General features: G+C 42.2%; 1 protein-coding gene across 3 annotated transcripts in view; it reads right to left on the bottom strand.

The window, feature by feature from the left end:
- The window catches only part of LOC137376202 (uncharacterized), a 175,401-nt gene that overhangs the window by 50,843 nt on the left and 107,495 nt on the right, over nucleotides 1-17,063 (bottom strand). For all 3 annotated transcript variants that reach the window (XM_068044301.1, XM_068044300.1, XM_068044299.1), the window contains one exon: nucleotides 3,883-4,007. In XM_068044301.1, coding sequence (XP_067900402.1) covers nucleotides 3,883-4,007 — 125 coding nt within the window. The remainder of the gene's footprint in view (nucleotides 1-3,882; nucleotides 4,008-17,063) is intronic.

The raw sequence follows: 17,063 nt of genomic DNA on the forward strand, positions 1-17,063 counted from the left end.
AAATTACATGACAGGCAAGTCTGTTCCTTTTATGCCACAAAACTGGTTTATATTTATGTGTGAAATATATCTTTTTAATAACCCACATTAAGTTACAATTATGTTGGTATAATAACCTTGCTTTTTTAAATTAAGAAAACAAATTGATTAGGTCTTCTGCTTCATTGTTACATATGTGTGTCAGTCAATTATTTTTGTTTTTCATGAATATGTAGGACAGCACTAGGATTGAGTTTGTAGGATGTTTAATGTGGATATTTAATATCTATAGAGATTTATGGAGACTGATATTTCAATGACCTTTGTTGCATCTTTTCATCAGCCTATTTTGGGGATAAAAGCTGTTTGCATCATTCAGCCCACTGCGATCTTCTCATTTGTTAAAAACAGACAGTATGTACACTAAGTGCTACCATTAATCAATCTCCCATGGTGTTGCAAACGAGGACTCAAGACCACATATCGTCTTCAAGTGAAAGAGGGGGCCAGTTAGGAAGGCCAGGAATAATTGGACATGAGTACCAAGACATAATTCAGTCTCCACTTTAAAGGCATACATTCTGTCCTTATTTTTGTTCAATACTTTGATTTCACATCATTATTTCTAATTAACTGGCACAATTTACTGCAAGTGGGGAAGTACAGATAGAGAATTGGTTGGATCATAGAGGTTTTTTTGTAGCACAGGCAAAAGAGCTGAAGGACCCAGAACTATGGCGTTACAGAGCCAAGAGTGGCAGGAGGGTGTAATTACAGTGTGACAGGTTTACATAGGCAGTTTCAATTATAAATGTGGTGACATAGGAATTTATATGGGGAAATGGTGATTCAAAAGCATAAAACTACAAGAATGATACCAGGGATGTGGGATATCAGTTGCGTGGAGAGATTAAAGCAGCTGGGATTGTTCTCATTAAAGGACAGAAGAGTAATGTGATAAAGGTGTTCAAAATTTTGAAAGATTTTGATAGGGTAAATAAGGAGAAACTGTTCCCAGCGGCAGAAGGATCAGTAACCAGAGTACACAGGTTTAAGATAATTGGTTAAAGAATCAGGGGAAAGATGAGGAGGAATCTTTTAACACAGAGAATTGTTGTGATCTGGAACGCGCTGCCTGAAAGGGCGGTGAAAGCAGATTCAGTAGTAACTTTCAAAAGGGAATTGGATAAATACTTGAAAAGGAAACATTTGCAAGGCTATAGAGAAAAAGCAGGAGTGTGAGTCTAATTGGTTAGCTCTTTCAAAAAGCTAGCACAGTCACGAGGGGCCGAATGGCCTTCTGCTGAGCGGTATCATTCTATGATTCTATGAACAGGAAATAATGTTTTGTAGACAGGAAGTGACACAGAATAATCTAAACTATAACGGTTTTCTACAAAACGCAAGAAACAGACAGCATTTTATGTCTCCGTATGGAATATCCTTTGATATGTTAATACAGCATGTAAAATACAATTGTAATAACACAATTAAGAGCATTGTTTTAGACAAACTATTTCTTTTTGTTATTGATGAAAACATTTCAAAATTTGGAAGCAACTTAATATAAAGAACCAATGTCAAAATTATTGTTGGCAATATTAATGGATTAATGTTTTCATTGAACATTCCTGTCTGTTACTTTGACAGTTATTTGCTTGTTTCCAATAAATGAACTGATGTCTCTGTTAAAATAGTGGACAGGGAAATGCCATACAAAGAAACTAAGCATTTAGCCACTAATACTGCCAAGAGTAATCTCTTGGCTCAAAAAAGTATTTATAAAGTAATACATCTGAAGTCATTTATTTATTGCAATGATACTTTCATTTGCTCAAGTAAAATAAATCTTATGGTTAATGTCCAACCTAACGTACTTAAACGTGGTAAAAGGCACAGTGTCTGATAGCCAACACCTTAGAATGCTAATGGAAGTTATATTATTAGGCGTGCCTCAGGCCTCACTATTCAGGTGCAGGGATCATTCCTTGCACCTGCTACATATTCTGCATAACTACATATCTGTTATTAAGGCACAAACAAACTTTTCCCGCAAATGGATTTTTTGTATAGTTCATTAGTTATAGAAATATTGACCATGGCTGTTTGGCTGTCAGTTAAGAATCATCCAATTGGCTACTGAGGAGTCTGTTCACTTTCCATTTGGCCATGGGAAGGTGGGCATCGTGAGTATGTAAATATCGGGCATCCAATGGCTGGAGTGTGGGGGCAGGATAGTTGGAGACTGGAGATCATGTGAAGACTGTGCCAATGACGATGGAGCAGAACTTCCCCTACATTCTCAGTAACAGTGAAAGAGTTTTATTTCTGTTACTGACACAGAAGATACATAGAATCATAGAATGGCACAGCACCATCATGCCTGTGCCAGCTCTTTGAAAGAGCTACCCAATTAGTCCCACTCACCCTGCTCCTTTCCCATAGCGCTGCAAAGTAATTCAATTCCCTTGTGAAAGTTACTATTGAATCTACTTCCACTGCCCTTTCAGGCAGCGCATTCCAGATCACAACAACTCACTGCACAATTTTTCTTTCAAATAGTCATTTGGTAATACAGAACTTGAATATTGATGAAAATAGAGACATTTTGTTAAAGCTTTTTGTCTTGCATTCATCAGGACAATTCGCAAGAATATCAATGTAAGAGAAACAATGAATTTATATTGTATGAGAAGAGAGTGCTGATTGGTTGGCAAGTGGACTCTGATTGGTATAGGCATTGCCATGGATAATTTGTTGCTTCCCTTTTATTGGTATTCTTGCAAATTGTTCTGATGAGTGCAAGATGTTACGGGTGGTGCAGTGGCACAGTGGTTAGCACTATAGCCTCACAGGTTCAGTTATGGGCACTGCCTGTGCGAAGTTTGCAAGTTCTCCCTGTGACTTTGTGGGTTTCCTCCCACATGCCAAAGACTTGCAGGTTGATAGGTAACTTGGTCATTGTAAAAAAAAAATTGCCCCTAGTGTAGGTAGGTGGTAGGAGAATTGTGGGGATGTGAGAGGGAAAATGAGATTAATGTAGGATTAGTATAAATGGGTGGTTGATGGTCAGCGTGGGCCGAAGGGCCTGTTTTGATGCTGTATCTCTCTATGACTCTATGTTGCCATGGTTCTTTCACCAATTAGCTTAAATCTATCTTCTGGTTACTGACCCTTCTGCTACTGGAAACTGTTTCCTGCATTTGTTCTATCGAAACCCTTCCTGATTATGAACACCTCTATGAAATCCCCCTTAACCTTCTTTATTCCAAGGAGAACAACCCTAATTTCTCTAGTCTCTCTACAAAACTGAAGTCTTCGTGCCTGGTACCCCATTCCAGTAAATCTCCTCTGCACCCTCTCCAAAGAGAACTTTATTTTATCTTCGCTCTGTGTTATTGTGAGACAGCAGTCAAGAGTGATCAGTAGCAGAGATAGAGGAAAAAGTAAAGATAGCTGAAATGAAACAGGTGGATAAGGGACAAAGTTGACTGGGCAAGGAAAGAGGTTTGAGCAGTTTCAGTCTGCAATGACAGTCAGTCGTTTTACTGGTTTTGTACAGTTATCAAATATCCATCATTACAAATTCAATACTGGTATTTTCCACTAAAGTGGGTTAAGCTATGTCTGTTTTATTGGTTCATTCAGGTTTGCCCTCTTAATATTAGATTACAAAGCTTTTATCTGGCAATCGCCAAAAACTATGAAGAGTAAAATGTGAGGTCTGTGTTTTAAAGTTTGATGGTGTGTAAATATGTATAAAGATTTTTTTTAATTTCTCAATATACATCATCTTCTCCTATATTTGAATAACAACAACCCATTAAAAGTTAATGATTGTTCTCCCAGTCCTGAAGGGTACAAAACTGTACAGCATGCATTGTATAATTGTGTATTTTCTACCTGTTTACTGTTGTCATTGCCATCCTTCCTCTGTTTTAGCTCCAAAGTCTTGGAAATTAGATCACCTCCCAAAGTTGCATTGAGTCTCGTCATCTTATATTCGGGGAAGCTGCTTTCCGTATATCCTAAGATAGGTTCGAAATGAAGCACATTTCAGCAATCTGGAGTCAAACTAGCTGCCAAGTCTGAGATCATTTATAAATTTTGTTCATAGAATAATGGCCAGCAAGCTAAATGCAATTTTGCTGAATTGAAAAATTATACTCCTCTGTGATTCAATACCTCTCTCCGAACACAAACCTTTAAATTAAATTCTTGAATATTCCAAGAATCAAAATTTGCCATTTATGTTCAAGGATCCAATCAAAGCTAAATTTCTAAATCAAATGAAAATTAATAAAAGCATTGTTGTACTTTTACTACTCCAGTTCTAAGCGAGGTTGAGACTCTAGAGACAAGGTAATGTTTAGATTTATAGAACATATACATGATTACAAGTAAGCATATACATCCATTTGCTCTACTGACTCCCTCCCTTTAACCCACCACTGAAACCAAATCCTTGAGCAGTCCCGATTCTACTCTTTAGACCTCCCCATCTCTGCACTTCTCTCTCCACCTTTGAAAACCTCCTTACAATTCATCTCGTCACCCAATCCCTTGGTCACCGTTCCTAATCACTTTCTACCTGGCTTAACATCTGTTTTCATTATGCCAGTCCATGAAGCACCTTGGGATGTTTATTACCTTAAGGCCACTTTGTGGATGTAAGTTGTTGCATATTATGGGATTCATTGCTTACACTGCAGTGAATGAACTTAAGAGACTGTTAGCTCGGGGCATTTTCAATTTGCCACCAATTTGAGCAGATCTAAATTTGGTGAAACAAATGGCAAAAACTGAAGCCAATCTTTTTAAAAGTCATGTCTGCTCTGCAGCCCACTGCTAAATACTGGCTTAACCAGATAGAGTCACAGAATCATAGAAGGGTTCAACGCAGAAGGAGGCCATTCAGCTCATTGAACCCATGCTGGCTCTCGGCAAGAGCAACTCAGCTAGTCCTACTCCCTCGTCCTTTCCCCATAACACTGCAAATTGTTTCTCTTCAAGTGCTTATCCAATTCCCTTTTGAAAGCTACAATTCAACCTGTGTCCATCACACTTCCAGGCAGTGCATCCCAAATCCTAACCACTCGCTGTGTAAGAGGTGTTTCCTCATGTCGCCGTTGCATCTTTTGCCAATCACCTTAAATCGGTGCCCTCTGGTTCTCGACCCTTCCGTCAACAGGCTCCCTCTATTCTGCCTAGACCCCTCTATTTATGAACACCCCCGTCACATCTGCTCAAACATTTTTAATTTGTCAATTAAAAATTTCATTAGCACTTTCCTTAACACTTGAAACCAGGATCAGTTCTAAAATCATTGTTCCTCTGATTGAATTTCATACCTTTAGGAACATAGGAAAGAACCTAGATACATGAGTAGGCCATTCAGCCGCTCGAGCCTGTTCTGCCATTCAATTAGATTATGGCTGATCTGTGACCTAACTCCATATACCAGCCTTTGCCCGATACACATTAATGACTTTGGTTAACAAAATTCTATTAATATCAGATTTAAAATTAACAATTGATCTAGCATCAATGGCTGTTTGTGGAAGTGAGTCCCAAACTTCTCTCACCCACTACATGTAGAAGTGTATCCTAACTTTCTCTCCTGAAGGACCTGTCTGTCACCTTTTAGGCTTTGTCACCCAGTCCTGCATTCCCCAACCAATGGAAATAGTTTCTCTCTATCTATCTATTAGTTTCCCTCAAAATCTTGAAAACTTTGATCAAATCACCCTTAAATCTTCTGAATTCCAGGGAATATAACTAGTTTGTGTAATCTCTCCTCATAATTTAACCCTTGGAGTCCAGCACTGTAAAATAGAGTTTTGCTGTGTATCACTACCTTTCTCCCTGATCAATTTATTCTGCCTTGTTCTTGTGACACATTGAAGTATCTGTTCGACCAAACTTTATTTGCTTTATTTGTCTACAAGCTTGCAGACTTTAACAATTGAAACCTAATGCTGTATCTACTTCAGTGGTGGAAAAAGCAGGCTGATTGTTTTTGGCCAATAAGGTGCTCTGCTCACTTGCTTCTCCTAATGAACATGAGCTTCAGTCCGCCATATTGAAGGCTGGATTTCTATATCTCCATCTTTCAGCGTTCATTTTCTTGCCTATCTCTCGTTGCTTCCCTTCCCTGAATGGTCTGAATGAATATTCACATTTTCAGCAGCACTTCCGCAAGCAACACTATAAATCGCCTGTGTTTCTGCAATGATAATCTTTTTTTTTGGAAAATCACAGCAATAAATAATTTTAAGAAACAATGTAAAAAAGATGATTTATCCAGGTTTTAGACCAATTGGTTGTCGATTTTAAGCTCACTGCCATTCTCCTTAGGTTTACCTATGCACTTAGTTTGTCCTCTTCTAACTTCTCTATTCTTCTCCTTGGGCTTTTTTACCTTTCTAACGGATTGGAAGAGTTCTTTTTAATTCATGGGATCTAGATTTAGTTGGCAATGCCAGCATTTATTGCCCATCCTTTATGGATCTTGAGAAAGTGATGGTGAGTTGCCTTCTTAAATATAACTGTGTGGCTGGCTGGGCCATTTCAGGCGGCAGTTAAGAGTTGACCACATTGTGTATCCAGAGTCACATGTAGGCCAGACCAGGTAAGGACGGCAGATTTCCTTCCTTAAAGGACATTAGTGAACCAGATGGATTTTTACAACAATCTGGTAATTTCATGGCCTGAGACTAGCTTTTTATTCCAGATTTATTTAATTAATTAAATTTAAATTTCTCAGCTGCCGTGGTGAGATCTGAACTCTTGTCAGCAGATCATTAGTTTAGTAAGATTGCCACAGTGCTCCTGTACCCATACCATTAGTGCAAGATAAGCTCCTCACAGTGCTGAAATGCATTGACACTGGCCATAAAAAATGAACTACTTTTCCAAGTCCAACTTTATAAATGTACAAAAAATTTGCCAAAACAACATTGGAGAAATGTCCCCCTTGGTGCGAAAGTGTAATTGTTGCCAAAACTAATTAGTTGCCCAGTTACCCGAGATCAACTCTGTCAGCTCTTTATAGTGAACACGCAGCCTGGCATCATTGTAAAAATTGTTTGAAAAGCTTCAAACTTCTATGTTTGTTGGCAAACTTACTTCCTGTGTTTCATTAACACATGATGAAAACTCCAGTCTGCTGCACTGCCACTCTGATTAAAAGTGATGTGTAGTTTGATGCTGTTTTCTCTGCAGCAGCCATGACAGCGACCCTTTCTGTCTCTCTCTTGTCAATTCTCCCCATTCCCCCTTCTCTCCTGATGACCAAGAGGATCACTTTGTCTTTGTTCAATACTTCATCAGATCAGCTGCCCGTTACACATTTCCCCCGACCGAATGAAAAGTGAAAACTACCTCCTCTAACTTCTGTACAGGGTAGAATCCATGAATTATTCCATGAATTCTGACCCCTGTTTTTGAACATTACTCTCCTGTAAAGTAAGGGAAGAATTTGCATTTATTTAGTGCCACGGGATCTTTAATGTCCACCTGAGAGGGCGGATAAGACCTCGGTTGTTTTCCATGAGAGGCAGCATTGTGTTATCCAGCCTTGGGAATGCCATTGTCCTACGCTTCGCTAAATTGGGGAAACAAAAACCAATTTTAGCAAACCCTGCTGCTCCAAATCAGCTAACACAGCGCAACTCAGGCATCAAACTTAGGATCATCATTTCATGTACATGATTCAGCCACTCTGATTGGGGAAACTAGGCACATGCCTGTCTAATAATAGTGTTGATACTAACAAATATCAACAACAATGTCAAGACCAGGGCTGTGGTAACACAGCACTCTAACAAGAATGTACACTCTGCCTTGCTTTCACTGGTCCTTATTGCAACAAGACTGCGTTTGCTGACAATGCAACCACTAGGTGGTGCAGTGCTTGTACATGCGTAAATGCAGGCTCTTCAACTGGAACGTCAGTGTCTGCGATGTTCAGGCAGCTGCCAGGATTAAAGATGGTGCTGCTCAATTTATCATCGGAAATGCTCATGGCTCGATTGTTCCAACAAAGTAACCTTAAATTAAGTTGGGTGGACGCCCAGTAATATGCTACTATGTAGTTCTAGGATACTAACTGTAATCCTCAGATCCATTTAATATTGCAGTAATCCTACAAAATACAAAAGGAATTTTACGATTGAATTTCCATTGGAAGATAGTGAATTGGCACCCTGATCGATGGAAAAGAAAATCAGGCAGATTGTAAAATGTGCTGCCAATTCTTTATCGTGAATCGTTTATATGACTGACCAGGACTGATTTCACCCGAACGCAGCTACTAGCTCCCACCCCACTGGCTGCTCTCCCTCCTCAGCAACTCGCTTTCTCCCCCTCCTCCCCACTGGCTGCTTTCTCCCCCCCACCACCCACCGGCCGCTTCCCACCCCCCCACCCCCAGCTGTTAGCTCCAGACCTCACTGCTCCACTCCACTTCCCTGGCTGATTGTTCCCCGCTCGCGTCACCCTGCTCTCCAGCTGCTCACTCCGCCGCCCCCCTCCACCCCCAGCCGCGGGCTCTGGGCCGCGCTGCTTCCCTCCTCTCGCCCGCTCGCTGCCACGTTTCATCAGCTTCCATGCGCCGCACGAAGAAGCAAAGGGTGACGGGTCGACGTAGGAGTAAGCGGCCGAGGAACGGGGTGGCATGAAGCAAGGAACAATCAGCCAGGGGAGTGGAGGGCAGCAGCGAGGTCTGGAGCAACGGGCTAACAAGAGGAGGAATTGAGGCCTGGAGCGAGGGGGGAGAGCTCCAGCCTCAAAGTCTCCCATTCAACCGCTTCCTCCAGTCGAGTGAGGGGCTGGATACCTGATGATGCTTTATCGCGCATGCGCGAAGGTGGACCTGACAGGGATATGCAATGGCGTCATCCTGCACATGCGCCACTAAGACCTGGCACGTTGTAGCTGCGCGTGTGCGCATGCTGACACACTCTGATGACGTCAGCGGGCCGCTGCGTTGTCAGGAATCACTTCGTCGCAACAATTGTGCCTAAGTGCATTTAGCGTTTGAATAAAGAATTGATCATTCGGTGCTCTTTGGAGCTGTGATTTCCAACGCACAAACTGAAATCTGAAGAATAAAAAGCTTGTGTTCCATTTCTCATTATTTTTGTTCACCAGACATGATAATTTCATCAATAAGCATGAGAAACATTAGCTATTTGTCCCACCTTCTGTATATTATTTTAAGATTCTCAAAATAATTATATTTTAAGGGCTCCATTTGACATCTTATTATTGCCTCTGGGTCAGAAGGTTGTGAGTTCAAGTTTCACTCCAGAGCTTGAGCTCATAATCCAAACTGACACTCCCAGTGCAGCACTGAGGGAGTGCTGCATTGCTGGACGTGCCTTATTTCAATTGAAGGGTTAAACCAAGGCCCCGAGGCCCTCTCAGGTGGACATAAAAGATCCCCTGGCGCTATATAAATGCAAATTTTTTCCTTCTTTCTTTACAGAACTCTTACTCAATAAGTCAAGATCAGCCAAGCTGGTTTTCTGTTGATGGTATTAATTTATTCATGTGTGTTTTCCATCAACGACTTTTTAAATAGAAAATCAGTCTCAGAGCACTTTATTGTTAAGCGCTCTGAGACATCTTCCTCCATGTCAGGAGCACAAAACAAATGCAAACTGTTGTTAACAATTGTCACAGTAATCTAGGTTGACACTTCATTGCAGTACTGAAGGAAGTGCTGTCTTTGGGATTTAATTTGAGACTGCAGCCCTATTTATCTTGGTTCAGTTGAATGTAAAAGATCCCATGACACAATTTGAAGTAGAGCATGCAGTTGTCGAGGTATCCTGGGCAAGATTCATCACTCAATCAACGCCACCAAAGCAAATTCCCTGATATTTTATATCATTTAGTGGAATCTTGCTGTGCACAAATTAGTTCACGCCAACAAGCCAATAGTGACAATTCAACAACAACAACTTGCATTTATACAGCACTTTCAGTAAAACATCCAAAGGTGCTTCACAGCTGCATTACCAAACCAAATGTGAAAGTCATTCATTGTCTGTGAAATACTTTGGAACAGAGTGGAGGTGGGGAGCGTAGTAAAATCTGACAAATTTATAACAGCAAGCTATTTCTTCTTCTTTCTCCTCCACTAATGTTTTAGCAGACTGATTAAAGAATATGATTAGAATGAAATAGGAGAGGATGGGATCGTAAGTGAAATCAGCTAGCCAATCAGCAAATGGAGTAGCTATATGGCTCATTAGATTAACCATTTTAAAGAATGCAGAAACCTCTCCATCCCCTCCCCCTTTAACTACAAAAGGGTTAGATAGATCAATCAATCAGCAGAAGGGGGTAAATATGCATGGCCAGGTAAATAATTCCGTGAAGTTAAGAGGCACACTTTAAATGGCACATTTCTGTGGTGCAAAATGGATTTGATTTGTTTGTATTCCTTCAGTTTATTTGCTCCTCTTCACTCCCTAAAACACAAACATGCTGAGGTATAGTTTCACAAGTAGCAGAAACTCTATAATATTGTGCAAATGGCCAGTCTCCATGTCTGTGTCCAGACAGGAATGTAAGGCTACCTGACTGTGCCGTAAGATACCCTGGTTGTGTATACGTACATACAGAAGGTTAGGATTTGGCTTAATCTTATATGATTAAGGAATTTTTTTTAATTTTTGTTTATAAATGGCTTGTGGATTTGTACCGTAGCTAGAAATCATAAAATGGTTAAAGTTGTTCATTCCCAGGGTGCTGTATGGTGTAACGTTTCAGGTTACAATTTCACTGGCTGTGCTATTTAGTTCTGCTGAGGTGCAGGATGTGTGATTCATGCCTGTCGGCTTATTTTTGTTGCCTCTTTATAAAGCGGGATAGGCAAGGCAGTCTTGATATAGGAAGAGGGACAATGAGCTTGGGATAATTGGTTACACCCGAGATGGTAAACAAATTAACCAGCTGGAAGTTTGTAGGAGTGATTTCATTTCTGAGAGCCTGGTTCACAATAACAATTGTTGTGCCAATAATGAATCAGCAAGGACAATGTGCGTGACTAGAGACCTATAAAGATCTTCAGTTTTCTGTAGAGTCAGGATTGATGAAGGTTATGTTTCTACTCAAGAGGGAAAATGAGGTAATTATGTTTATTTCTCTTTATGTCTACTGCATGGAGACATTGCATGTGTCAAAGAACTGGTCAAACACAATAAAATGATTGCATTGCAAACCATAAGTTTGGTTGTCAAATTTGAATGTTCTGACCATGGGGTATCACATTCAAGCCTAATCCACCTGTCCTCCTTCTAAATCTATATCTATATGCTTTCCAGCAGGAATTCTTACCAGTTGGGGAGGAAGGGTGGTCTAGCTAATTTTTGTCCTTTCGCGCCAGCATTGCTGATGTCAATTTAAGCATCTCACTCCAGCTGAGAGTAACTTATTCAAATCTGTACACTTCATCTTGTGTGCCCATGTCTTAACTCACACCAAGTCCCATTCACTTATCCTCCATGTGCTCGCTGACTTACATTGGCATCCGATCAAGCAATGTCCTGATTTTAAAATTCTCATCCTTGTTTTCAAATCCCTCCCTGGCCTTGCCCCTCCCTATGTCTGTAACCTCTTCCAGCCTCACATCCCTCCAAGATATCTGTACTCCTCTAATTCCAGCCTCTTGAGCATCCTCGATATTAATTGCTCCACCATTGATGGCCGTGCCTTCAGTTGTTAAGGTCCTAAGCTCCAGAGTACCCTCCCTACTCCTCTCCTTGCCACCTCACTTTCCTCCTTTATGACACTCCTTAAAACCTACCTCTTTGGCCAAGCTTTTGGACATCTAACCTAATACCTCCTTATGTGGCTCAGTGTCAAATTATGTTTTATAATGCTCCTGTGAATCACCTTAGGGCATTTTATTGTGTTAAAGGAACTATATAAGTTGTTGTTGATTTTGAATTAGCACAGTTTAGCAGGAAGACATACCAAAAGTGACTCAAGCAGAAATCCAAAATAGACTTTACATTCTAATAGTCAGCCATCACCAGTTGCCTTGCTTGGCTTGACATTTCTAAAGTCCCTTCAGGCTCCACATGAAATTATCTCTATCTATATTTATCCTGTGCATCTTTCAATCCCTTTTTTGTTTAAATGTTGACTGATCCAGTATTAATTGCTTTAGCTACTGGTCCATTCTACATCACTACTTCTCCATGGGGTTGATCTTGTGATCAGGTCAGCCTGACTTACAGTCATAAGATTGAGTAAATGCAATTTGCGGAGATTCATAAAGTCTGTCTGAGGCAGGGGGGAGATACAATAAAATATTAAAATGATGGGAGGAATGCTCCGCACACATTTTCCTGGTGTTCACACAGGCTGTTCAGTGTTATTAACACCCATAAATCGAGAGATGCTATGCATCAGCTGAATGTGAATGTCAGTTTAATGAACCCAGTAAGATCTTGTTCGCCCATCATCTCTGTGCTCGCTGACCTACATTGACTCCCGGGCCGTCAACACCACAATTTTAAACTTTTCATCCTTGTTTTCAAATCCCTCCATGGCCTCATCCCTTCCTATCTCCGTAACCTCCTCCAGCCCTGCAACCCTCCAAGATCTCTGTGGTCCTCCAATTCTGGCCTCTTGCGCATCCCCAGTTTTCATCGCTCTACCATTGGGGGCCATGCCTTCAGCTGCTCGGGCCCCAAGCTCTGGAATTCCCTCCCTACACCTCTCTGCCTCTCCACTTCACTTTCCTCCTTTAAGACACTCCTTAAAACCTACCTCTTTGACCAAGCTTCCAATCACCTATCCTAATATGTGTTAGAGCATCGAATATTGTCTGGTAACTGCTCCTTTGCAGCATCTTGGGACATTTAAGTATATTAGAGATGCTACATTATTGTTGTTTTAAGGATTTTTGACCCAATTCTCCTTTAACTATCCAAATCACTGTAAATTTTGCCCACATTCAATTTTTCACTCTCATCACCTCTGCACTCCTTTGCAATCCTAATCTGCACTCAAGCAATGCATAATTATGATAATGAGCTGATGACCAAAACAGAAAACAGTAAGTCCTCAGAAATTCACTGGTACAGTCCCCGGGCAGCCATGAGGAGCAGGCACACCGCTCCTCACAGGCCCTGACCCTCGTAGGTTTTGTGGGGTCAGTGGGAAACATTTAACATAAATGGCATCAGGAGATGGCCGAACCTACATGCAGCTGGATAACCCCGCCCCCTAGCCCCCACCTGCGTGGGTGAGGTGGTTACGGGGTGGGGGGGAGGGAGGAGAGATGTCTCAGCCTAGGCCTCGCTGTGCTGCTCCTCCCCAATGGCACTCTATGTAAGGGGAGGACAGGTGGTCTGAAGTGCATTTGTTTCAATGCGAGAAGTATAACAGGTAAGGCAGATGAACTTTGAGCTTGGATTAGTACTTGGAAATATGATGTTGTTGCTATTACAGAGACTTGGTTGAGGGAAGGACAGGATCGGCAGCTAAATGTTCCAGGCTTTAGAAGCTTCAGGCGGGATAGAGGGGGTTGTAAAAGGGGTGGGGGAGTTGCATTACTGGTTAAGGAGAATATCACAGCTGTACTGCGGGAGGACACCTCAGAGGGGTCATGCAGCGAGGCAATATGGGTGAAGTTCAGGAATAGGAAGGGTGCAGTCACGATGTTGGGGGTTTACTACAGGCCTTCCAACAGCCAGCGGGAGGTAGAGGAGCAGATATGTAAACAGATTTTGGAAAGATGTAAAGGTAACAGGGTTGTAGTGGTGGGTGATTTTAACTTCCCCAATATTGACTGGAACTCACTTAGTGCTAGGGGCTTGGATGGGGCAGAATTTGTGAGGAGCATCCAGGAGGGCTTCTTGAAACAGTATGTAGATAGTCCAACTAGGGATGGAGCCATACTGGACCTGGTATTGGGGAATGAGCCCGGCCAGGTGGTCGAAGTTTCAGTGGGGGATCATTTCGGGAGCAGTGACCATAATTCCATAAGTTTTAAGGTACTTGTGGATAAGGATAAGAGTAGTCTTCAGGTGAAGGTGCTAAATTGGGGGAAGGCTAATTATAACAATATTAGGCAGGTTCTGAAGAATTTAGATTGGGGGCGGCTGTTTGAGGGTAAATCAACATCTGACATGTGGGAGTCTTTCAAGCGTCAGCTAATTAGAATCCAGGACCAGCATGTCCCTGTGAGGAAGAAAGACAAGTTTGGCAAGTTTTGGGAAGCTTGGATAGCACGGGATATTGTGAGCCTAGTCAAAAAGAAAAAGGAAGCATTTGTAAGGGCTGGAAGGCTAGGAACAGACGAATCCCTTGAGGAATATAAAGACAGTAGGAAGGAACTTAAGCAAGGAGTTAGGAGGGCTAAAAGGGGTCATGAAAAGTCATTGGCAAACAGGATTAAGGAAAATCCCAAGGCTTTTTATACATATATAAAGAGCAAGAGGGTAACCAGGGAAAGGGTTGGCCCAATCAAGGACAGAGATGGGAATCTATGCGTGGAGCCAGAGGAAATGGGTGAGGTGCTAAATGAGTACTTTGCATCAGTATTCACCAAGTAGGGCGGCACAGTGGCGCAGTGGTTAGCACTGCAGCCTCACAGCTCCAGGGACCCGGGTTCGATTCTGGGTACTGCCTGTGTGGAGTTTGCAAGTTCTCCCTGTGTCTGCGTGGGTTTTCTCCGGGTGCTCCGGTTTCCTCCCACAAGCCAAAAGACTTGCAGGTTGGTAGGTAAATTGGCCGTTATAAATTGTCACTAGTATAGGTAGGTGGTAGGGAAATATAGGGACAGATGGGGATGTTTGGTAGGAATATGGGATTGGTGTAGGATTGGTATAAATGGGTGGTTGATGGTCAGCACAGACTTGGTGGGCCGAAGGGCCTGTTTCAGTGCTGTATCTCTAATCTAATCTAGAAGGACTTGGTGGATGATGAGCCTAGGGAAGGGAGTGCAGATAGTCTCAGTCATCTCATTATCAAAAAGGAGGAGGTGTTGGGTGTCTTGCAAAGCATTAAGGTAGATAAGTCCCCAGGGCCTGATGGGATCTACCCTGGAATACTTAGGGAGGCAAGGGAAGAAATTGCTGGGGCCTTGACAGAAATCTTTGCATCCTCATTGGCTACAGGTGAGGTCCCAGAGGACTGGAGAATGGCCAATGTTGTTCCTTTGTTTAAGAAGGGTGGTAAGGATAATCCAGGAAATTATAGGCCAGTGAGCCTTACGTCAGTGGTAGGGAAATTATTAGAGAGGATTCTTCGGGACAGGATTTACTCCCATTTGGAAACAAACAAACTTATTAGCGAGAGACAGCATGGTTTTGTGAAGGGGAGGTCGTGTCTCACTAATTTGATTGAGTTATTTGAGGAAGTGACGAAGATGATTGATGAGGGAAGGGCGGTGGATGTTGTCAATGTGGGCTTTAGTAAAGCCTTTGACAAGGTCCCACATGGCAGACTGGTGCAAAAGGTGAAGTTACACGGGATCAGAGGTGAGCTGGCAAGATGGATACAGAACTGGCTCAGTCACAGAAGGCAGTGGGTAGCAGTGGATGGGTGTTTTTCTGAATGGAGGGATGTGACTAGTGGTGTTCCGCAGGGATCAGTGCTGGGACCTTTGCTCTTTGTAGTATATATAAATGATTTGGAGGAAAATGTAGCTGGTCTGATTAGTAAGTTTGCAGACGACACAAAGGTTGGTGGAGTTGTGGATAATGATGAGGATTGTCAGAGGATACAGCAGGATATAGATCGGTTGGAGACTTGGGTGGAGAAATGGCAGATGGAGTTTAATCCGGACAAATGTGAGGTAATGCATTTTGGAAGGTCTAATGCAGGTGGGAGGTATACAGTAAATGGCAGAACCCTTAGGAGTATTGACAGGCAGAGAGATCTGGGCGTACAGGTCCACAAGTCACTGAAAGTGGCAACACAGGTGGATAAGGTAGTCAAGAAGGCATACGGCATGCTTGCCTTCATCGGTGGGGGCATAGAGTATAAAAATTGGCAAGTCATGTTGCAGCTGTACAGAACCTTAGTTAGGCCACACTTAGAATATTGTGTGCAATTCTGGTCGCCACACCACCAGAAGGATGTGGAGGCTTTGGAAAGGGTACAGAGGAGGTTTACCAGGATGTTGCCTGGTCTGGAGGGCATTAGCTATGAGGAGAGGTTGGAAAAACTCGGATTGTTTTCACTGGAACGACGGAGGTGGAGGGGCGACATGATAGAGGTTTACAAAGTTATGAGCGGCATGGACAGAGTGGATAGTCAGAAGCTTTTTCCCAGGGTGGAAGAGTCGGTTACTAGGGGACATAGGTTTAGAGGGGATGTGCGAGGCAAGTTTTTGACACAGAGTGTGGTGAGTGCCTGGAACTTGCTGCCAGGGGAGGTGGTGGAAGCAGATACGATAGTGACGTTTAAGAGGCATCTTGACAAATATATGAATAGGATGGGAATAGAGGGATATGGGCCCCGTAAGTGCAGAAGGTGTTAGTTTAGGCAGACATCAAGATCGGCGCAGGCTTGGAGGGCCGAATGGCCTGTTCCTGTGCTGTACTGTTCTTTGTACTCCAGATGTGGTCTCAGCTGAAGCATAACCTCCCTACTTTTCTTTACACTTCCCCTCATGATAAACGCTAACATTCTATTAGCTTTCCTAATTACATGCTGTACCTGCATACTAACCTTTTGTGATTCATGCACTGGGACACCCAGATCCCTCTGCATCCTCTCACCATTTAGATAATATGCTTCTTTTTTATTCTTCCTGCCAAAGTGGACAATTTCACATTTTTCCACATTATACTCCATTTGCCATGTCATTGCCCACTCACTTAACCTAGCTATATCGCTTGTATCACAGGGTATTATTAAGGGATATGGAGCCAAGGTGGGTGGATGGTGTTAGGGTACAGAACAATCATGATATCATTGCTTGAGGGGCTGAATGGTCTTCTCCTGTTCCGAAGCTCTTCAAACCTTTCTAGTTGTTTGAACAATTTACCCAGCTTGTCACTAATTATGTTTGTTTATATTACAACACATGCATTATTAACACAGCCTTTAGA

The sequence above is a fragment of the Heterodontus francisci genome, chromosome 13 (genome assembly GCF_036365525.1).
Source record: "Heterodontus francisci isolate sHetFra1 chromosome 13, sHetFra1.hap1, whole genome shotgun sequence".
NCBI classification, from domain to species: Eukaryota; Metazoa; Chordata; class Chondrichthyes; order Heterodontiformes; family Heterodontidae; genus Heterodontus; species Heterodontus francisci.